Consider the following 24223-nt stretch of genomic DNA (forward strand, 5'->3'; position numbering starts at 1 on the left):
TGAAAATGAGGTCAAGGTCAGATGACACCTGCCAGCTAGATCCATACACCGAATACACTAGACCAATTGCTTATAGTATCTTAGATATGGACAACCACCAAAACTTAATCTTCTTCATTGATCCATGAAATGAGGTCGAGATCAACATGATCAAGTAAAAACTATCTGACGGGCATGAGGACCTTGCTAGGAACCCACATACCAAATATAGTGATCCTATTACTTATGATAAGAGAGAATTTAACATTACAAAAAATCTTAAATTTTTTTTTTAAAGTAGTCACTAAACCATAAACATGAGGTTAAGGTCATTGGACATGTGACTGACGGAAACTTCGTAACATGAGGCATCCATATACAGAGCATGAAGCATCCAGGTCTTCTACCTTCTAAAATATAAAGCTTTTATAAAGAAGTTAGCTAACGCTGCCGCCGTCGCCACCGGATCAGTATCCCTATGTAGAGCTTTCTGCAACAAAAGTCACAGGCACACCAAAAAAATCAAGTTATATGGTTGTGACTCAGAAACGTTTTACTGCAATGAAATGTAGGATTAATGTCTTAAAGCTTTCAAATTCAACGGGATTTTTTTTTGTTCGACCTTTTTTCATACTAAACTGAATGTGACGTACTATAATTTGGTGGTATTACACCTAGCAGTGGTAACCTTTGAATGCTCAGTGCATCGACCCACAGATAATATTAGAGGCTGATATTAAACAGCAATATAGGAATGGAAAATTTGAGAACAAGAATGTGTCCATCGTACATGGATGCTCCACTTGCACTATCATTTTCTATGTTCAGTGGACTGTGAGTTGGGGTTAAAAATCTAGTTTGTCATTAAAATTAGAAAGACAATATCACGGGGGACATGTGTACTAAGTTTCAACTTGATTGGACTTCAACTTCATCAAAAACTACCTTGACCAAAAACTTTCACCTGAAACTTGCACTATCATTTGTTATGTTCAATGGACCATAAAAATTGGGGTCAAAAATCTTATTTGGCATTTACATTAGAAAGATCATATCACAGGCAACATGTATACTAAGTTTTTAAGTTGACTGGACTTTAACTACATCAAAAACTACCTTGACCAAAACTTTAACCTGAAGTGGGACAGACTGACAAACAAACAAATGGACGGATGAACATACACACAGACCAGATGTAATTATGCGTCTCTACAATCGTAGATAGGGCATAAAAAAGAAAAATCAATCAGTTGATTTGATTCTTGTACATTTATATTTTATTATGTAGGGTTATTCGTTAGTACTATCTGTGAAATAGTTTGTAGCTAAACTTTCAAGCTTATCATAAGTTTCAATCCACTTTTGAGTTCGTACGACCCTTCTTCCTAATGTTGTTGATGAAGTAGAATCAGACGGACATTTTTTCCATGGCAACAGTTTTTGCAATTGATGTTTGTATACCAACAAAATTTCATCATGCAAATTTTTCTGAAAGGTAGACTTTCCATGTCCTATTGTTTCATATACTTCTTCATCAATTATATCTTGTTTAAAATTTTCTATATTCAATGCCAACCATATTGAAACCATTGTACCAACATTCATACCGTTTTCACTCCAAGCTTCAAACAGTAACATATCCTCTGATATATAAAGTCTGTCTCTTTTACAATTATACATAAGAATTTTTAATTTAACATCAGAGACTAAAAATGATGGAATAAAGGTATCTTCCAGCTCTGGTTTCTGTTTGGCTTGGTAAAAAGCATTTGTAATAGTTTGAGCAAAAGCATGCCTCAGAGATTTTTCATTTCTAAAAGTATGATCTTCAAGCAAGACTCTATGTCTATATGAGTCTTCACAATCTGCACCAGAATTGATTTTACTCTGTTGATTTGCATCGACCACCATTTTTAATCTTTTTGTTCGAGGTTCTCGTTGCTCATTATCTTTGTTCTCATCATCACTTTCACTTTCTTCAATTTGAACATTAACTGTAGATCTGTCAACCATAATATGAGGATTTCCATACCAAACTAAATAGTTTCCTTTAAAAGTAAAAATTATTTATCAATGAAAATAAGTATATTAATGTAATCATATGCACAATACATATATTTTGTCAGTATAAAAAAGAAGATGTGGCATGATTGCCAATGAGACACCTCTCCACAAGAGACCAAAATGACACAGAAATTAACAACTATAGGTCACCATACAGCCTTCAATAATTTGTTTCAGACATTGCTTAAGGTCATGTTTTTCCTGACTGTCAAAGATGTATTTACACTAAAGTGGTTAGAAGTTTGTAATGATTGGTATATTTAAGTTTTAGACACATGTGTTAAATAATAATTGTCATTAGCTTCAAACAATCTTTTAATTTAGTGACTGAAAGTGACTGAAAGTACAAAAATGTTCTCTCAGATCAATACATTTGTTTCCTTCTTTATGTTTTTATTAGTGTTTTTATGTGCATTGTATCGATCTGATGACTTAAGCCCTTGTCAACTGATTTATATATTTTGCTCTTGTGTTGTACTGTTACACCATTGTCAAATAGGGAAAGAATTACGTGTCTGACCCCAGTCATGCCAGTCAGGAGCTTGTTATTGAGTGGTTGTTGTTTGTTGCTGTATATCATATTTATTTTTGGGTTATTGTTTTGTACATAAATCAGGATGTTAGTTTTCACATTTGAATTGTTTTGAATTTGTAATTTTAAGGCCTTTTATCATGAGGTATTGGTTTTACTCATTGTTGAAGGCTGTACTATGACCTTGAGTTTTTTCACTTCAATGTCAATGAAATAACCAGAAGTCCTGAAAGTGGCATTGAACATAAATGGGGGTCTCATTGGGGGGTTCCGATCCCGGACCCTGTTTACTGTTTTGTCAGATTCCTGTATCCCGCTTACACTATGTACGTAAGGAATTCTCATTTTTTTGTCATTTCCCGGGTCCCGCTAGACCTCATTTCCCGTTTTCAAGACACAATTATTTGACTTTCACGTGTCACGCTTACAAATAATCGGCAATCCCGCTTCACGCTTAGACCCCAATGAGACCCACATAAATCAAACAAGCAATCAATCAAAATATATAAATACTATCTGATTCCTGCAATACCTATTCAAGAGTCATACCGTATAAATTTCATACATTATCATTGATCTTCTGAACGAGATTGATTTTCTTGCTTGAGCCGGTACCAGCTCCTTAGTTTCTAGCGATAATTTTCCATTTCCAGCGAGGAGCACTATATGAAAAATTATCACAAAAAAAGGTCTTAGGATAAATGCACTAAATAGCGATAAAGTGGGTTATTTCTCGGGGTGTAAATTTTCGCTTATTTTTCAAAGATGGAACAAAATCCCTAAATTAAATTCCGCCAATTTAAAAGTTTACATGCAAAGGTATTGATAAAGTTTTGAATCCACTAAAAAAATTCACTGCCGAATAATAACCGCCAAAATATTTGTATACCTTATTTGATGAAAATCGCGAAATTTTAAATCCATGAAAATAATCCGTTATATGGTATATACATGTACAATGTATTAAGCATTTGGTAATGTTTTCACCATATTTTTTACATATGTATATACCTAAAGATGTGTTCCCAAGGACAAGTTCTACACCACACACTGGACATTTGTTGACTCCCAAAGGATTACAGTCTGCATTCAAAATATATGATCCTGATGATGCAAGCTTTGAGAACAAATGATGAGAAAGGATTGCTTGTATTTCTGCTTCAGTTTTTGCCTCCTGAACTTTCAGTAAATATCTGGTATTATCATCTGTACAAAAAAAAGAGAAAATCATATGAATGCATAGTAATTGAGAAATGAACTTGGGCATACAGTTTAACCATTTTGCTTGGGGTTCACATGGCTCTTAAAAATCAAATAAAATTAAACCCAGCTATGAATGTCATGTATGTCAAATCTTAATTTGATGTCTTGTTAAATCATGTACACAAACGAAGTTATGAGATGATAATATACATCATCTAGTGTTTCTTGAAGTTGAGGGCACTCTTAGTGCAATTGGCTACACTTTTAGAGAACCCTTTACATAGATATAAAGGTATTGTTATGGATAGGAATTTAATCGAAATGTACCATTGTTTCATACTTATTGGTAATAAATACAATTACATTCATGACATTCATTGTATACATATGCTTATTATTGAATTAATATTATTCTGCAGTGTTTGTAATAAACAAAAATATCACTTCTAGACTTGCTAATAGAATCTTTATAGTGCAACTGCCTCATTCAAATCAACTCCACTTAATTAAATAAACCTTAATTGTGGATCACTTACAGGGGTCTTTTATAGCTGACTATGCAGTATTGCCTTTGCTCATTGTTGCATGACCAAGAGCACAGAGTTCTTGAAATCTTTTTATATCTGGTTGTCCATAAAGAATTTCTTAGAAAAACTGCTGGCCCTTACTACTACCAAAATTGTGTGACAAATTTTGGTGGTTAAATCCTTTGAACCATCACTTTTCGAGAACTCTGAGAGCATATGCATTGGATTGTGTTTCATCTCCACAAAAGAAGTAGACAATGCCTTATAACCTTTTGGATGTATCAAAGCTACATTGGCTCATAACTCACTGTTCAAAATATTAAGGCTTTTAAATGATTTGTATATCAACACAATCAAGACTTGCTTTAAACATTTTGTGCAATTTATTTTTTTTCTCCATCTAATTACATTTGTCTAACATGTCTAATTTTGTGTTTTATTTGTATTTTTTTATTGAAACGATATAGGTATTTTTGTACTTATCAAAACTATTTATCAGCAATATTCTTCTTTATTCTTAGCTTGAGTTTTATAAAAGTAAACCATTATAGGTTAAGATACGGTCTTCAACACAGAGCCTTGGCTAACACAGCAAGCTAAGTAAAGGGCCCCAAAAATTACTAGTGTAAAACCATTCAAACGGGAAAACCAACAGTCTAATCTATATATCATGTATATAAACAAGAATGTGTCCCAACATGCCCAAGTACATGGATGCCCCATCCACACTATCATTTTCTATATTCAGTTGACCTTAAAAATAGGGCAAAAACTCTAATTTGGCATTAAAATTAGACAGGTTATATCATAGGGAACATGTGTACTAACATGACTAAGTTTCAAGTTGATTGGACTTCAACTTCATCAAACACCAAAAAAATTAACATGAAGCAGGACAGACAGACAAATAGACGGACGAACTAACAGAAGAATGCACAGACCAGAAAACATAATGCCCATAAATGGGGCATAAAAATGAGAAACAAGAAATATTTATGAACCACATAAACAAACAACAACCACTGAAGATCAGATTCCTGACTTAGGACAGGTGCAAACAATTGCAGTGGGATTAAACATTTTAATGGTACCAAACCTTCTCTCTTTTCTGAAACAGTAGTATAACATCACAACATAGCCTGTTTTTTACTATATAATCAGTCAGGGGTGCTACTTAAACAAGTGATTTCATTATCACCTATTTCAATGATTTGATAAATTCAGTTATCACCTATTTAAGAGATTTTGGTGTTTCCTTTGATCTTCAAATGCTAATTTCATTGATTTTCCATATTTTCACAAACTTTTCTATAATTTTCCTACATAGATCAATTATCCCTTTATCTATGGATATTAACTTCACCAGTGCGCTTGAGCAGTAAGTTAGTGCACTAAAGCATTTAAAAGTACCCTTGGGAATTGTTCTGTAATCAAATATTCATTAACTACTCTGACTATCAGACAAAGGTCAACAATATTAGGTAACCTGATTGGTTTTCTTTAGAGTTAGAATGATATACTTCAAGGTTATGTCCTGATCTACAAATTATTCCAGAAAATGCATATTTTAAATAAATTGTAAAAACTGACAGGCTTATCAAGCAAAAGACAATTTCTAGATGTACATAGTTGTTTTTGCAATGGAATTCTTTTCTTTTTACCAATAAAAAAATCAAGCTTGTGAGAAAAATATCAAGAAAAAGTTATAAAGACTTATTGAAGTGATCTTCTCAAATTACTTGTTTCAGTGATTTTAAAAAGTCTGTGTCTATTTATAGATTTTTTTTTAATATTTCACAGTCAAAATCACTTGAAGAAGTGATTCTGAAATCACTTGTGTAGTACCCCTGACTGATAATAGCCATAGTTAAATTTACACCCAGACTTACACCTCGACTGACCAAAAAGTATAAATAGAAAATATAACCAAACAGCTAATTGTTTACATTATCAGTGGTAATAAAAATACAAGTAAATTTTTGAGAAAATTAAGGGGAGATCATTCAAATATTATACATGTTATAATTAACTTATTCAAGTGTATTATATTTACTTCTTCAATTAAATAAAGATGTGGTATGAGTGCCAATGAGACAACTCTCCATCCAAGTCACAATTTATAAAAGTAAATCATCATAGGTCAAGGTACAGCCTTCAACATGGAGCCTTGGCTCACACCGAACAGCAAGCTATAAAGGGACGCAAAAATTATTTTGAAAGTGGACTTTCAGGGCCTTTTATAGCAAACTATTTGGTATTTGCTTTGCTCGTTGTTGAAGGCCGTACAATACCTATAGTTGTTAATTTCTGTGTCATTTGGTCTCTTGTGGAGAGTTGTCTCATCATGCTTATTGATCCTTATTGGCAATCATTCCACATCGTCTTTTTTTCTTTTCAATGTCTGTCATGCTTTAGCTGAAAAAAATATTTTTACTCTTAACATGCTTAATGTGATCAAGGATTTAAATTTGTATATAAAAATCTGTTTTGCGATGTTTATATTTTCTTCCAATTTTTTCGTTGGAAGCATATGTGAGGTTGTAATATCATTTCATTACTGTCCCTAACTGTTTATCATGTTTATGTCCACCTGTTTTCTGATTTCTATATCCAACTTAAGCATACATGTAATGTAGCTTAGAAACCCAATAAAACATAAAAATACAAGTCAATTGTGAAGGCAATTGATGTTAACATTTGCTGACATGTTGAAACTGGTGGAATCTGTGTTTTCATTTTTATAGTCCAAATATTTTGTGATAGTAATTTCATTTTTATTGACATGATTGATGAAAAAAATTAAGCAACACAACTATAGAAGGTTTAAGTATAATTAATACTGTGTACATTGAAGTACTTTAACTAAGTAACAATAACACAATGTAATCGTAGACTCAATTATTATCATGATTATTATTACATTTAACACTGGGTAAGGAATGACTGTAATATTTTTTTTCTTTCTATGAAGAAATAACATAAAAAATGTGGTGCACACTGAATAACGCGTGTGGCGGGTTATTTAACATTCTAACATGACGTCCTTCAAACGCTTTGAGTACACACCCGTGGTAAAATATGAATATATTGCCAGTGCTGTTCCGATTGTACTCCCACGTCATATGCTTTTTTATGAATGAGATACCCGACGTCATAGAACAATCACGTTAGAATGTAAGCATTTTAAGGGAAAATACACGCTTGTGAATCCGAAAATCATCACAAGGAAACATACACAAATGATGCTAAAATGTGGCAAAAGCCCTTTATTGTACATCATATAAGACATATAAAAAAATTATCATTCAAATTCATCCAAAACTGTCTAAATACATTATTTTAAATAGTTTAAACATGTCACTAATGCAGTTTGCTCCGTTCTTTTACGCTAGTTTATTAGTGCGTTTATTTATGGGAACGGCAAATATTTGCCTACACCTAGAGCGCTTCGATCCAAAAGAATTGCCGTATGTGTCCTATCAGAATCGAAATAATTCATGGGGGCTTGAATATATCTAGATTTTACCACGGGTTGTCCCTTTATGCCGATATTTTACCCCTCGTTATCGCTCAGGGGTAAAATATTTGTCATAAAGGGCCAACCCGTGGTAAAATCACGATATATTCAAGCCCCCATGAATTATTTCTTAAGCGTAAATTTTGGAAAAACATTGATGACCGACGTCATGGTCACATGACAAAATTGTGTCTATGATATGATAAACAAACGATGTCAGCCAATCAGAAGACGTGTTACATCCAAAATTAAATTATTCTTAATTAATCAGATCCATACCCAACCCTGTATTCGGGCAATTAGTCTCCAATGTGACAATAATACTTTTTTATAATTGTTACATTTCCATGTAACTGTAGCCAGTGCCAACTTTAAATTGATTTATATTCTGTAATAAGGCAGAAACCAAGCAAAATTATTAATATAAAAATAGATATTCAAGAGGTAATTTACTAATTATAAATTATTTGGGAAAGTTACCATCTCTCAAGAAATTTTCCAAACTGGCTGTTACATCATCAACACATTTGTTTTCTTCACAGCAAGACTTGACAATGTCCACAATAGAGTCTGTCCAAAACCATGACAGGGGAACAGAGTTGTCAGAACGAATGTCGAACTTGACGAAGGCATCAGAAAATTCAGTCGAGTAAGCAGCATCACTCGCTTCTATTTTTACGTTAGAAAATAATCTATCAGTGACATTGAAACAAGGAGTCTTTTGTGCTTTCAAATTGGGTTCTGCAGGTTCTTTTACACTGAAGCACAACCTCAAAATCTTCTTGAGGAAATCATCAGACACTCCCGCCATCAGGGATATTAGAGACAGGGGACGGTAATGATCTGATTTCGTGCGGTCTCACTAATTAGCGACAACAACAATTTTAGCGACAACAAGCGTCAACAAGCGACAAGAAGCGACAACAAGAATTATTTTAGCGACAACAAGCGACAAGAAACTATTTAGCGACACTAATGTCCTGACAATGTCCTGACAAAGTCCTGACAGAAATGTAAATGCCTAATACTTTTTTGTTATTGGAAGGATTTACTTGAAATTTGGAATCAAGCAAGATGAGAACTTATATTTAATAAATAAAATTAAAAAAAATTAAATAAAATAATTTAAGACTTAGAAAACTTGACCTGACCAACTTGACCTCGAAAATACTATTGTCCTGACCGATATGAAACGGCTAAAAAATAATTTATTATTGACAGGATAGACTTCAAATTCGATACCAAGGAAGATTAAAACATTTATTACAAAAATATAAGAAAAAAAATTAAAAAAAATAATTTTAAGAGTTAGAAAACTTGACCTGACCAACTACACATTTGCCGCGACTCATGTCCGGATCGATATAAAAATGATTCTATCTATTTTGTTATTGTAATGAATGAATTCAAATTGAGTAGTAAAGAAGTTTGCAACATTTAACAAAGAAATTAAAAGAAATAAAAAGAAAAAAAATGTTGAAAAGACCAAAAAACTTGACCTGACCAACATAGGCTATTCACCGAAAAAAGGCATGTATCTTTAAAAAATAGAATGACTATGTTAATTACTTAAATAAATGTCTTTAAGTTTGAAAACTATCATTATATTATTAAATTTTTAAATGACTGAAAGAAAAAAAGTGAACAATTATTGCAAGGGTAAATAATATTGACCGGACCACTGTAGGACTTGATAAATTTTCTAACTTGTTAACCTCTTACCTTAAATTAGTGAAATTAAAATATCCGATCACAATAATATTAAAAACGACATTGAACACGAGAGATACAGTTGAAATGAAGGAAAGAAAAGTGTTAGGCCCAGTCCCAGTTGCTGAATGTGAATATTGTTTATTCATGTTAACATTCTCTTATTGCTCTATTAGTTAATCTGATTAGGGGTTTGTGATGATGAGATTAATCACCTATTTGTTAATCCAATTAATTGAATTATGAACTTGAACTTGTGCTATCATTAAGACTGATTATAACACCGAAGTTATACCAGCGCAAAATTCGGAAATAGCGGAAAATATAGATATGCCAGAAACACCAGGAAAACAATCGTCCACAACGGAAACACCTAAATCGAAGAAAAAAATTAAGGAACAGGATACGAACACTTGTGAAACACCTAAAAAGGGAAAGAAATTGCGATTTTCAGAGGATGAGGATGAAATACAGCTAATATCGCCGTCTGTGTCACCGAAGAGTACCTGCCGACTTCCGATAAAAAAGCGAAAAGGGCCATTTCGTGTATTGTATAGTGTATTGTGTTGTATAGTGTATTGTGTTGTATAGTGTATTTGTGTTGTATAGTGTATTGTGTTGTATAGTGTATTGTGTTGTATAGTGTATTGTGTTGTATTGTATATTGTGTTGTATTATGTATTGTAATATAATTATTCTTTGTATTGTACTTGTTAACGGTATTGTGTATTTTATTGAAATTATTATTGTGTATTGTTTATTTTATTGTATGGGTAGGTATTTGTGACTTAATTGTTCTGTTGGAACTTAATTTGATTGAATCATTTTTCTGTAAGAGAAAATTGTGTGTTAATTTATTGTATTTCTTTGTGATTCCAATATAATATTAATGTATATGCTTGTATACACATCCTTTTCAAACAAAACGAAGCCCATTTTCTGCTTTTATATGACATGTATAATCACTCAATAACTAGATAAAACAAAATTTATTGATTGTAAAGAAAACATTCCAAATTATGATTATAGTAATTAATGTAGGTGTGTTTTAATTTTATTGATTCTTGTCTTCTTCCTTTGCCTTTATTTTAATACATTTTTTTAACTTAGTTATTGCACCAAGAAGAAAAAGAAAACTTTCTATTAACTTAGTTATTAAAATCAGTAGGTAGCTAGCTAATCACTATACATTTTTATAGTTTTTAATTGAGGTTAATAATTCAATAATTAGTTTCATTAGTCAATCTGAATTATTAATCAAATTAAGTAGATTTGTGTTACAAAGGGGTAAACAATACTCACAGTCACTCAGCAACTAATATTTCCCCTATCTTTTCATTTAACAAAATTTATTTGCTTTGGATGTTGTATTTTATGGATAGGAAATATATAAATTCAATTACAATATAAGGTAAGAACTAAAAATGTTGTTGTTTGTGTATTAAGTTTAAGGGGCTAAGTCAAGTATTTATTTCCTTTGAAATATTTTGTTTCTAATTTATTGCAGCAAGTATAAAAATAAAAACGTTACAATTTGACTTGGTTTCAATGAAGAACTCAATCATACCAACAATGTTGCAAGTATTAGCACTTTTATATCGGTCATTTACTCACAACAAAGTCGATGTTCGTCAGGTAATTTTTTTTTACCCTTTAAGTATTTCCCCGCTATTTTTTTCAAATGAGTATTTACTCAATGTTACTTTCTTGTCTTGTGTCAAATTTGAAGTCAATCCGACCGAATTTGAGAAATAAATTACCAGTTTTATATCGGTCAGGACATTTGTCACGGTTGAACGTGGTTGGTCAGGTCAAGTTTTCTAACTCTTAAATTTTTTTTTTATTTTTTTTTCCTTATATTTTTGTAATAAATGATTTAATCTTCCTTGGTATCGAATTTGAAGTCTATCCTGTCAATAATAAATTATTTTTTAGCCGTTTCATATCGGTCAGGACAATAGTATTTTCGAGGTCAAGTTGGTCAGGTCAAGTTGTCTAAGTCTTAAATTATTTTTTTTTAATTTTTTTAATTTTATTTATTAAATATAAGTTCTCATCTTGCTTGATTCCAAATTTCAAGTAAATCCTTCCAATAACAAAAAAGTATTAGGCATTTACATTTCTGTCAGGACATTGTCAGGACAATAGATTTTCGATGTCAAGTTGGTCAGGTCAAGTTTTCTAAGTCTTAAATTTTTTTTTTTTTAATTTTTTTAATTTTATTTATTAAATATAAGTTCTCATCTTGCTTGATTCCAAATTTCAAGTAAATCCTTCCAATAACAAAAAAGTATTAGGCATTTACATTTCTGTCAGGACTTTGTCAGGACATTGTCAGGACATTAGTGTAACCCGTGTGATATTCTGTAGTCATCCGTAAATCTTTGGAGCACCTCCAGTAGTGGTAGTATAGATCTGTGTAAACGTCGTTTTCGATTTATGGTGTACATAAACAGATTTCTATTTACTTAACTAATCTTGTAGAATATCAAATTGTGAAAAGTATAAAAAAAAAAAAGAAAAAAAGAAGATATGAATTATTAGTCTGAATGAGATCTGCACATGGTACCGGTCCTTCAACCTGTCTTTACTGATCTTACTGCATACAAAATTCTCTTATTGTCTATGACGTCTTTGCATTATATCTGTTGTATGCATGTCTACTTATTCATACTTAAGTCTGGTAGATTGTAATTTTTTACTAGTTTCATCTTTCAGTAACTACGATCATTAAACTATTACATGATCTTACATGTATTAGATAAAAACCTTATGTTTACAAGTATTAGTATAAAGTCTCCCCGAAAAGTCATTAATTTCGCCCCGATTTGTTCCTAAATTATAATTCTTTTGTAATATCATTCTGGTTTCATGGCGAATAATAATGTAAATATCAACTCTTTCAACAAAGAGATCGTGCACTTGAAAACACGAAGGGGGGCTTTTTTGGTAATGGATAGGACTTTTCAACACTTAAAGATTGTGTGTGTGGGGGGGGGGGGGGGGGGTCCAAAAAGATAACGGTTTACTAGATTTGGGGAATAATTTATTTCAAACATGCCATGAAAATCTATGACTCATAATAATATGATGAATAGTTGTACATCAGTATATACACTAAAAAAAAGTCATCATCAGTGAAATCTTTAAATCGGTTTAATTGAGGTCTTGAGCTGGAATGTCAGTAACTGCTAGTAATTCAGACGACTATGTGAATTCATATTGATTATTGTCATTTTGCCATGGTTTCATCTGTTACCTATATTCATGATTTTATACTTGACTGGGACTTCTTTTATACTGAATTTTCACTGTGCGCGTACGCGTATTACCGTTTCATTGTGACATTGGCTAAAGGTTCAAGGTTGGGGGTTGTCTCACAAATAAAATTGAAAATGGAAATGGGGAATGTGTCAAAGAGACAACAACCTAACCATAGAACAGACAACAGCAGAAGGTCACCAACAAGTCTTCAATGCAGCGAGAAATTCCCGCACCCGGAGGCGTCCTACAGCTGGCCCATAAACAAATATATATACTAGTTCAGTGATAATGAACGCAATACTAAACTCCAAATTGTACGCAAGAACCCCCCCCCCCCCCCCCCCCTTTATACCTCTAGCCAATGTAGAAAAGTATAACGCATAACAATACGCACACAAAAGTCATTAAAATTAAGTTCTTCGGATTACGTCGGTCACTAGATAAATTTGAGACTCAAAGTTTAATTTACATATTATACTAATGTTATATATACATAAGACATAGAAGATACAAAGAGTGGCATGAAGAGTATATTATTATAGATGTCAGTTAGACAAACAGATATATATTATTCAACTTCTCAAAATACAATGCATAATTGACACTTCAAATGCTAGACATTTATAATAATTTTTAAGTGCACATGTACTTCAGAGTGTAAAGATTTCAATTTAGAAATAGTGTAAAGTTAAACTGAATATAAAACCATTTGAAATCATTCTTTTACCTTTTAATTAACTCATTATATGATTCCGAAGCATATGTCTTATTCCTTAAAAAAACATAATGAATAAAAAAAAATCAGATATATTGAGGATGTCTTTAATTTTTCATCAATATATAGTGTTAGATTAAGTATCCTTTTAGAATTTTTCTTTCTCTTATATTCCAATCTTCAATATCCGAATAATCTTGGGGATTAAAGTAATTAAAGCGAATACATTTTTGTTTTTCATTTATAGTTCTGTATCTTTAAATCGTCACAGAGTTATGACTTGGGACTGAGATTCAAAACTAGAATTCAGTTTTCCATAACTAGTAACATATCTTAAGTTTTGGTCTATGGTGTTTATTTTTAAAAGTGGGACGAAAAATACCAGAGGGACAGTCAAACTCAGATTGAAAATAAACTGACAACATCACGGCCAAAAAATAAAAAGACAAACAGAAAAACAACAGAAGACACAACATAGAAAACTAAAGACTAAGCAACACGAACCCTACCAAAAACTGGGGGTTATCTCAGGTGCCCGGAAGGGTAAGCAGATCCTGCTCCACATGTGGCACCCGTCGTTTAAGGTAACACAATAACAAGATTTTTTTACTTCCTATCTCCAACCTTTTAAATGCTGTTACTTTCTTAAGACTGCATATAAATTAATAAAAGAGGTATATATAGATAGATAACAGATTAATCTTTTAAATGAATGCAATATTTTTGTTATGCAATCATTGTGTAATCAATTATCATGCAATTAATGGCAAAAATCTTGGTCAGTTCACTTGAATGAATTTAGCTCTTTCATCTCTATAACTATACAGGAAATCTTCACGAAATCTTAATCAACACAGCAGAAGCAACAAAAGGGTGTCTCAAATTATCATATTCCATTCTCTCATGAATCTCTAATTAGTGTAAACATCCTTACCACATAAAAGAAGATAATATTTGATTAGGTGGAAAATTTTATCTATACATTTTATCCAAAATCTGAGACACCCCTTTGTAGATAATGGCTCTAGAAACAAACTATAATAAAATCAACCCTCTCGAGATATCCATGAAGAAGCTAATTTCAATTAAAAGTGGTAATTTCTAGTAAAATTTTGTAGACACAGTTAACATTATAATTGAATACATAATTCTTGTATAATACTAACATTGCATTATTTTGAAAGAGTATTCTGTTAGCTATCCATAAATACCACTTTCATAAATTTTCAAGCATTGTAAAGACAGTTACAGCATTTTAAAACTGGGGAACTGGAGGTATAAAATCTTTGTATTGTGCTACCTAAAATAAGCCCAAGAACATCTCTCTTTGAACATAATTCACAAAACATGTGTACCATCGAGAATTTACTAAAATAACCGAGAATAAATCACCAAAAATTGACATTTAGGAGATAACTTTATTGTATTTAAAGTTTGACCTTCGTGAAAAGTATGTTTTACTGTCGCAAATTGAGTTAACCTAGCATCGCATGTATTGGGATTATATTAAGCATTATATGCTTTCTATTTGGAAAGGAAAATGAACAAACTAACAAGTCCAATATTATTTTATTTAGTATTAAAAATGTTCACTTTTCTTGTAGCATGATGCTCCAGCTCAGCCTAATGTCGAAAGTGATATCACCATCATGTCAGCCACTGCATACAGTCCTAAATAGGAAACACATTGATCAAAATAAATTATAAGGAGTAAAACATTCTATTTTATTGGGGTATTTTTTTTTAAAAGCTTAAATGACATAAATCTGCTAAATGAAATAAAAGCAAAGACAAAATAGTATATTCATGTTTTGAAATGCCAATTTCCAGTCTCGTTCTTGTGAGACAAATGTCCATCTAACTCATTGACAAGAAAGTATGTTTTACTGTCGCAAATTGAGTTAACCTAGCATCGCATGTATTGGGATTATATTAAGCATTATATGCTTTCTATTTGGAAAGGAAAATGAACAAACTAACAAGTCCAATATTATTTTATTTAGTATTAAAAATGTTCACTTTTCTTGTAGCATGATGCTCCAGCTCAGCCTAATGTCGAAAGTGATATCACCATCATGTCAGCCACTGCATACAGTCCTAAATAGGAAACACATTGATCAAAATAAATTATAAGGAGTAAAACATTCTATTTTATTGGGGTATTTTTTTTTAAAAGCTTAAATGACATAAATCTGCTAAATGAAATAAAAGCAAAGACAAAATAGTATATTCATGTTTTGAAATGCCAATTTCCAGTCTCGTTCTTGTGAGACAAATGTCCATCTAACTCATTGACAAGAAAGTTTATATTCATAACATGTTGGCCGAGTGCTTTAAATATTTCAATCACTGTATCACAGGCCTGTCAATACTGAGGTTGCGAGTTTGGTTCCTGCATGTGTCTGGTTCGTTTGACTTCAATCTAAATTGACTAGGAATGTCAGTTTTCCGGTCAATCGCAGGTCGGATGTTCTCTCCAGGCACTCTGACTAAACCGTATGCAAACTAATACCTTTTCTGACTTACCATAGTCATAATGAGACATTTGTTGATCAGGGCCATACAGTATATATGGGTAGGCCTTTCCAGGTAACTTATCAAACTTGCAGGGTCGGTAATTTGCATCAGCCGTGTCAATCACTACCATCCATCCTTTATCGTTTGCACAGCCTCCGTAGTTTCGATTAATGAAGAAATGGCGGTCAACTGTTTGATCACTAGAATGCAAAGTACTAAATGTTGACACCATTGTCGACAATGGTATTTATTTCACAATGCTTTTTTTTTCTCAAAATAAAAAAAAAGGATCTCGAGTCCTTTACAGGCATATTTGTTTATGGGCCAGCTGAAGGACGACTCCGGGTACGGAAATTTCTCGGTGCATTGAAGACCTATTGATAACCTTCTGCTGTTGTCTGTTCTATGGTCGGGTTGTCGTCTCTTTGACACATTCCCCATTTCCATTCGTAATTTTATACCAGGTTGAGGACACATTTCTGTTTGCATGGCATCACGGCATGACATTTTATTCATAACGTTTTTCAAGAGAAAATATGCAAATAACCAGCTATGTTTTATAATTATCTCTATGTCATACACGTTCCATTTACAAATGGCTATGCCTTTGACGCTACCTTAAGTACATGGTAACCAATATATCAAACAACTAAAACCATAAGCCAATAACTGTTTGCTGTCGTAGACCTCGAGATGCTTGTGAACTTATTTTGTTTAAACTTTTTCAGTCTGGTTGCTGTCTCGTTCAAATATAACCCACGTCCCTTGAAATTCATATTGTCATGACATATTTTGCAATATATAAATTCAATGGTTAGATGTAGTTTCGAGTATTATATTCAGATTAATTACCCATTCATTGAGAAAAAGTTGAAGGTAGACATTTGCGTCAGATCGTTAAACGAATTAGAACGTAGTCGTTTCCTGGTGAACCAATTGGAACTTGTTGAACCTCGACCATCAAAAAACATCTCTACAGCTAGTTGTTCATTCCTGAATAGCTCAACTTTCACCTGAAATGAAATTGATACCCTGCAAAAGGTATTCGGGTGCACCACCTCTCCAATTTGATAGAAAAATCCCTATTTATGAATTTTATAATTGATTTCTCACGTTTATCTAAAGTTTAAGGACGACATCAAAAGTTCAATGTAGGATACCAAAAAACTTAATTCATATAGTTTTTTCATTGACCCCGCCCCCTATCCCCTCTTAACTTAATTTGGGGAAAAATGATTGACCAATAATAAAGTATATATATAAAATCGATTTCAATAAAACAAAACTTGCAGCAATTTTTACCCCGCTCCCAAAATATTTTAATTAAGTTTTTGTTATCCTTCATTGATTTTTTGATGCCATCCCTTAACAACCAAACAATATATCGTGAAATATATTATTCATTTATCTAATCTTATATGGTACGTGTCCATGCAAGCTTCTCTTGATGTTCTCTTTTACACTCCACTGATTAAATAAAGAAATATTCAGCCGATTTAGCCTTTTGACAGACACTAGTTATTATTTCTATTGGGTTTTTTTTATAATTATGATTTGTTTCTATTTTTTTGTTTTCTGAGAATATTTATTTAAATATTTTTTCTTGAATTAAATTAGAACAGAAAACGTATACTATATATAATTATGATTGATCATGTGTTGCTTGCTTAACGTCTAGTCTTTTTATTACAACGAGACAGTTCGGAAACCCTTGGATTGGACTGTCACTTTCTAACTTCATACGCTTTTTTTCTGTGTACCAGATATCATGTTCGCTTAAAAGATGAAATGAATTTATTCATACCTCATCAATGAGTGATCCATTCCAGTTGTCAATCAATGTACTCCTGAGGTGTCGATTGGTACACGAGTCTTTAATGTTGCTGATGTCCCCTCCCATGGATGAATTTCCCCAAGCGTCCAATACTGATTGTCTATTTCCAGTACATGCCACGAATATTTTTTTTAAACCTAAAGAATGTACAGATTGTTTTATTGTTTTTTATCCATTCTTGATTGATTGGTCGTTTTATATATAATTTTGATTAATAGAGTGATGTGATATCTATTTTTCGCTTTTGTTTCCGTTAAAAGATTTGTAAGGGAACAACCGCCAATGATAATGTCTAGCAGTGAGGCCCCTCATGGGGGGGGGGGGGGTCCTAGTAATCACATAATCACCATTTTTTTGCCAATATAATCACATAATCATTAAATATTTGCTTATCTTTAGTAATCAAATAATCATAAACTAAAAATACAGTCCTAGGTAATCAAATAATCATGAAATATTTGGCTTAATAATCAAATAATCATTAAAAAAACGGCCAAGTAATCACATAATCAAAAACCCCATGAGGGCCCTCAGCCGTGCAATGTACGTATCAATTTTTGTTTTTATTATTTTTATTGATCATATCTAGCTTTTATTTGTTGGTGTTTAAATAAATTCATCATAGATACCAGGATTAAATTTGTATTTACGCTAAACGCGCGTGTCGTCCACAAAAGACTCATCAGTGATGCTCGAATCCTAAAAAGTTAAATAGGCCAAATAAAGTAAGAAGCTTAAGTTTTAGAGCATTGATGACCAAAATCCCTAAACGTTTTTCAAATACAGCTCAGGTAATCTATGCCTGAGGTAGAAAAGCCTTAGTATTTAAAAAATTCAAAAGTTTTGTACACAGTTAATTTATAAATATGACCATATCAATGATAATTAATGTCAGTGCAGTAATGCTGACTACTGGGCTACCCTCTGGGAATTTAAACTCCACCAGCAGTGGCATCGGCCCAGCGGTTGTAAATAAAGGTAATGAACTCATCACAGATACCAAGTGTTCTTTAATAGCAAAAAGTCGGTGGAATCGGTCGACCCATTATTTATCTACCCAACATCTTACGACGGGATTTAATTTGACATTGCAAAGTATTATGTTCTTTGAAGAAAAAACTACAAAAAAGAGGAAAAAGGTAGCAATGGTTTATTCAAAACTAAAACATATTGAATGGAAATGAAAAAACAAAATAACGAGAGATGGCAAATAGAAAAATAAGTAAATCAAACCCTACATAGAAAAACTAAACAACACGAACCCAATAAAAAACTGTAACATTTAGATTCTATCAAAATATTTTTAAAAAATACCAAATTGCTTTTTTAATTCCCTCAGAAATAGGAATCAACATTGAGGTGTTGAAGTTATAATTTTGCGTAAGTGGAATTGAAATAGATTTAGTTTCTCATCGATAAGACAAAGTTTGATTAGTATAAGAATCCATTTATAAGACAACTATACCCATACCACTGTTATCCTTTGTCCCACTGTCTGCTATCACCGATGTTTGGTTTTCCGTTTGGGCACCAGATGTCACATCTGAAACATAATGCAATGATTGATATGTGTTAATAAATTTCATTAAAAGTTTATCACTTGAATGCCTGTTGATCTGGGAAAGTGATGTAACAGGAAAGCATAACAACAAACTAAAAATCAGTTAGGAATTCCTTTTTTTATTGGATGGCACGAAAACATAACTTTTGAGACAGATGACAAATATTACCGACCCATGCCAGAAGCTCTCGCAGTTACTTAAAGCTTGTTCAAGGTCAATTACAACTAATAAATAAAGTTTGTTGCTTTCACGTGTTCTATAAAACTCCTTTCAATCAATATTTATTACAAACAGTTGAAACGAGTTCAACCTTTCTGTGAGAGCGAGTGGCAACGAATGTTGTTTTAAGCAGACCACACACTTCATTTGTCATTTTAAACAATGTTCAAATTCATGTACGCTGTTAAAATGTATATGATAACAGGACTTGATAATTATGAAGAAAACAACAGGAATAACAATAATTATGAAGAAAATAACAGGAATAACAATACATGTAATTATGAAGAAAATAACAGGAATAACAATAATTATGAAGCAAATAACAGGAATAACAATAATCATAATAATCATAATCATATTAATAGTCACAATCATATAAATAAAAAGTAAAACAAGTGAAAATATTAATGAAATTTCTTACCATACGGCTTGCAATTTCCATGTCCTTTATTCTGCCCAAGTGAAAAGAAAGCATAACTAATAACCACAGTCACAAAACATCCAACCACCAATCCAGCTACGAGAAAAAGTAAATTTCTATTTTTGTCCCAAAATGTTTGACGTTGACTCTGAATAATTTGCTCATTAAAGTCCATATTTTCAGTATTTTGAAATCTCCTGTAATAGTCTGACGAGTTGCTATCGATGTTGGTCTCCAGACCTCTGTGGTAAATTGACATTGTGTTATTTGTCACTGATATGCACTTGCCTATGTGCAAGTTTGTACCAGTAAATGTAACATGTATATAATACTTACACATCTACTTTAAGTTAGTACTAGTACAGCCGATAATGTTTAAGTGTTTTTGAAAATCCTAAGTGTCTTACAAGGTTTATATACCTCAAACGAAAATAGGTACATCCGACGGTGATGTATATTGAAAAGATGATAGTAACTGTATGAAATCTTATAAGACTGACCATGTCAATAACTCTTCTGGTGGATTTACAGATTGATATATATGGTTTAAACATCGGTCTATCGTAAAAACCCATAAATGGTCTCTAGATGTACATGTCTTTCTGTATTTTAGCGTTATTAAATTTCATTATTTGCCCCCCAATGACATTATACCTTATATTTTATTACTGTTTGCTCGTAATTAAGGTGGTATGGGTGTCTTCCTCCATCTTGGATTGTAAAAAACAGAGAATCAAAGGTCCAGATTTTCCATCAAGTTAGCAAAATTTGATGCAGGAATGCAGATGTTTAATGTACATTTTCATTTGAAAGTACTAATTTATAAGAATATAACTTCTAAATATTGATATTTTTGCAAATGTTAATTATTTTTAGTTGTTTTTATTTTATTTTTTTAAATTGGCATTTTAAGGGGAGGTAACTCTAAAAAGGTGCATTTTCTGAAGGATTCTGTATGGAATTTTCCTATTTTGTATTTTAGCCGGAAAAAACGTACGGTGACCCTGTCTTTTCTTTTGATATTCTCAAAGCAGTGTCTGAAAGCTATCTTTTCCTGAAGTATTTAACAATTCTATCATTTTGTTTAGTTTCTAATCACAAAATGGTGTTTTTTCCTGTATAATCCATACAAAATGTTTCATTTTGTCCCGTCCTGTAGCTTGAGAAAATGCGCGGTGACCTATCATTTTTATTATATTTTTCAACATGTATCAATAGATACAACGTTTTGGCAAAGTATGAACAAATTCTATCATTTTTATTTTAGACTCCCATACCACCTTAACTGATTATATTTATTATTCCATATTGATAGAATTGTAAATAGGTATTATACAAAACATTACACTTTAAAAATACATTTAAGTTATGAACATAATGAGACCAAATATTATGTTTAATCATCAAATCATAGTATTAATGTCTTTACATATAATATCCAGTTGTTCAGATTAACAACATTGATAAATTAAACAAATATTAAAAGCATCTAAAATCAAGGGAAATAACTCTTTATCAAAACTATGTGCTTAACATACTCCATAGTTAATTCAAATTCAACCTTTTAAACGAAATACATTATAATTCTAATAACATATTATTAATCCTTACCAACTTGTGGAGCAAGGTAGTTACTGTTGTGGCACAAACCAATTCAAATGTACATACTGGTTATCACACAGTGATATCTTTATAACAGCTTACAAGTTCTGTAAACCAAAATTACAATGTTAAATAACGGATTTAAGGAAACCGTATTTAAACATAGACCTTATTATAAAACATACAATATAAATAATGTCCTTGTGTATAAAATAAAACATAACTCGGACAATACTTTAAATATGTGCAGAAACGTAGTTCGCTATCTAATACAACTTTGTTTATGTTTTCCATTTATAATCAATCAACAATGTTATTGTGTACGGACTAATTCACACAAGTAATACACGGTGGTATTTAAAATCTACTCATAACAAAGTCTTATCGAATACACCTCAAAGTATCGATCGGAATGTGTGTACTTTCTAAAGTGATTTACATATAGCTCTAACGAATGACTACCAGTACTTTATATAATAAAATAAGTGTATAATATATGCATTTTATGTAGCGATAATACTTTTCGGAATCATAGAGAAAAATAACCATTCATACCAAAAATCATTCAATCTATGAAAATATATTAGAGATATTAATAAAGAAGTAGATAAAGAAAACTCACGTCAAAATGTCAAGTCTGTCAATATAATACAATGCTGACTATTCAATATACATTCTCAAACACCTCAATGGCTACTGGACATATACGTCTGTCCATTTTGACTCCATTAGTCCTTCTAACTCAAAACAAAGAAACTAAGAACTGAGCGGTAAAACTTTAAACTAATCAATCAAATCCAAGTAATCATGAATACTGTATGGAAACATTTCAGTGTAATAAAAGTTTATATGATACAATATCTTATGAAGTTTATTTAATATTAACATAATTATACATCTTTATTTTACAATTAAAATATATACAAAATAAAGAGGCTACCACATTCTCCCCTGTGTTGGAAAAATGACTTCCACGTCATACGACTCCTCCTCCCTCTGACGAAGAAATGACGTTCTCGGCATTCTAAACTGGTATTTCTCTATGATGTTTCTTTCACAATCTCAATGATCGTACGTGTGATGTCATTCTCCATTCCTCTAAACATTCCTTCTTTCAGTTGTAACTTTAACCATTCTGCTTTCTGTAACCAAGATGTTTGTCCAATAGCTTGTTTGGTGATATAATCTTTCAGATATGCAGGTGGTTTTCTAATTCTTGTTCTTGATGGTAATTCTCTTGGTGGTGTAGGTAATATTCTACGTCGTCTGAGCCTTGCTGGTTGTTGCTGTGTGTTATCTTGAGCCGTTGTGTTATCTGTGTCTGCCTCGGTATCACCTGATGTGTCTGGGAGCGTACTGCCATCCTGCTCATCCTGTTTGTCAGAAGTATCACCTCTGTCAATCTGGTCAGTCGCTTCTTGACCTGTTGTCACATCAGCCTCAAGAGGTGGTTCACCAGTGTTTATCTGTACTGGAGGGATAACGTCTTGTCCAAAACCATTCTCTTGACTACCATCAACTAATAACTGATCGTCACCAGCCAAGTTGACGGTTCCTTGTTGCCCATCTACCATAGGTACAGCATCACTGTTAGTGTTGCTCTGTGCGTCTTCCTCTGGCAAATAAATAATATAGCCCTGCTCTGACTCCTCGTCCGATTCTGTGTCAGTTTCCTCTTTGGTATTGTCGGAGTTCGTCTTCTTTTCCTCAAGGACTGTCTTTATAGGCGGTTTCCTTGGTGCAGGGTTTCTCTTAGGCTCTGTAGCCTTTTCCAAACCGGGCAGATGTCCAATTGGTAAAAGGAGGTTTCTATGCAGTGTTCTTTTTCGTCCTTCTCCATTTTCTTTCTGGACCACGTAAACAGGTATGTCCATGTTAGGCTGTCTAACAATTCTGTACGTGTCCTCTTCCCATTTATCCGCTATCTTATGCTTCCCTTCGAAGGCAACTACTTTAACAAGTACACGATCTCCAGGTTGCAAAATGGCTCCACGGGCTCTTTTATCATATCCTTCTTTCTGTCGACTTTGTGCTGTCTTTGCTGAACGAGATGCAAGTTCATATGCTTTCTTCAGACGCTCCTTCATTGCTTCGGCATACTTTGTAGATGGTTCCTTAGTACCAGTATCCTCAATCCCAAATGCTATGTCCACAGGCAAACGTGGATGTCTACCAAACATCAAGAAGTACGGAGAAAATCCAGTGGTTGTCTGTTTGGTACAGTTGTACGCATGTACGAGTCCAGCTACGTGGGACTTCCAATCTTTCTTCTGCGTAGTCTGTAGAGTTCCAAGCATGTTCAATAATGTACGGTTGAATCTCTCTGTAAGTCCGTTACCCATAGGATGGTAAGGTGTTGTTCGGGACTCTTCCATTCCTGTAATGTTGCAGAGTTCTTTGATGATCTTGCTCTCAAAGTTAGCTCCTTGATCAGAATGAATACGACTAGGCAATCCATAGTGTACAATGAAGTTGTTGAAAAACGCATCTGCTGTGGTTCGTGCGGTCTGGTTCTTTGTAGGAACTGCTAAAGCATATCTCGTGAAGTGGTCTG

General features: G+C 32.6%; 2 protein-coding genes across 3 annotated transcripts; both read right to left on the minus strand.

The window, feature by feature from the left end:
- Nucleotides 1-1233: 1233 nt before the first annotated feature.
- LOC139527533 (uncharacterized) lies at nucleotides 1234-8666 on the minus strand. The gene is made up of 3 exons (XM_071323038.1): nucleotides 8303-8666; nucleotides 3587-3781; nucleotides 1234-2027 (listed from the first exon to the last, which is right to left on the minus strand). The coding sequence occupies exons 1-3, from the start codon at nucleotides 8631-8633 to the stop codon at nucleotides 1270-1272; spliced, it is 1284 nt and encodes a 427-aa protein (XP_071179139.1). The 5' UTR covers nucleotides 8634-8666; the 3' UTR covers nucleotides 1234-1269.
- Nucleotides 8667-15490: 6824 nt separating this feature from the next.
- LOC139527534 (uncharacterized) lies at nucleotides 15491-20437 on the minus strand. 2 transcript variants are annotated; one of them, XM_071323040.1, is made up of 6 exons: nucleotides 20404-20437; nucleotides 19334-19405; nucleotides 17833-17999; nucleotides 16881-17041; nucleotides 16038-16228; nucleotides 15491-15608 (listed from the first exon to the last, which is right to left on the minus strand). In XM_071323040.1, exons 1-6 carry the CDS (start codon nucleotides 20405-20407, stop codon nucleotides 15556-15558), a joined length of 648 nt encoding a protein of 215 aa, XP_071179141.1. In that variant the 5' UTR covers nucleotides 20408-20437; the 3' UTR covers nucleotides 15491-15555. The 2 variants fall into 2 exon arrangements, with proteins under 2 accessions (XP_071179141.1, XP_071179140.1); XM_071323039.1 differs by lacking the exon at nucleotides 20404-20437 and adding an exon at nucleotides 20068-20360.
- Nucleotides 20438-24223: the final 3786 nt, after the last annotated feature.

This window comes from Mytilus edulis, chromosome 6 (genome assembly GCF_963676685.1).
Source record: "Mytilus edulis chromosome 6, xbMytEdul2.2, whole genome shotgun sequence".
Lineage (NCBI taxonomy): Eukaryota > Metazoa > Mollusca > Bivalvia > Mytilida > Mytilidae > Mytilus > Mytilus edulis.

Excerpts from the sequence above, each read along its gene's own strand:
- LOC139527533 (XM_071323038.1), bottom strand. The coding sequence starts at position 8,633 with ATGGCGGGAGTGTCTGATGATTTCCTCAAGAAGATTTTGAGGTTGTGC. Across the intron at positions 3,782-8,302 it reads GGAAAATTTCTTGAGAGATG|ATGATAATACCAGATATTTA; the intron begins GTAACTTTCCCA and ends TTTTTTGTACAG. Across the intron at positions 2,028-3,586 it reads CCTTGGGAACACATCTTTAG|GAAACTATTTAGTTTGGTAT; the intron begins GTATATACATAT and ends TTACTTTTAAAG.
- LOC139527534 (XM_071323039.1), bottom strand. The coding sequence starts at position 20,326 with ATGTCAATTTACCACAGAGGTCTGGAGACCAACATCGATAGCAACTCG. Across the intron at positions 18,000-19,333 it reads TGGGACAAAGGATAACAGTG|GTTTAAAAAAAATATTCGTG; the intron begins GTATGGGTATAG and ends TACATTCTTTAG. Across the intron at positions 16,229-16,880 it reads AACTTTTTCTCAATGAATGG|TGATCAAACAGTTGACCGCC; the intron begins GTAATTAATCTG and ends TTTGCATTCTAG.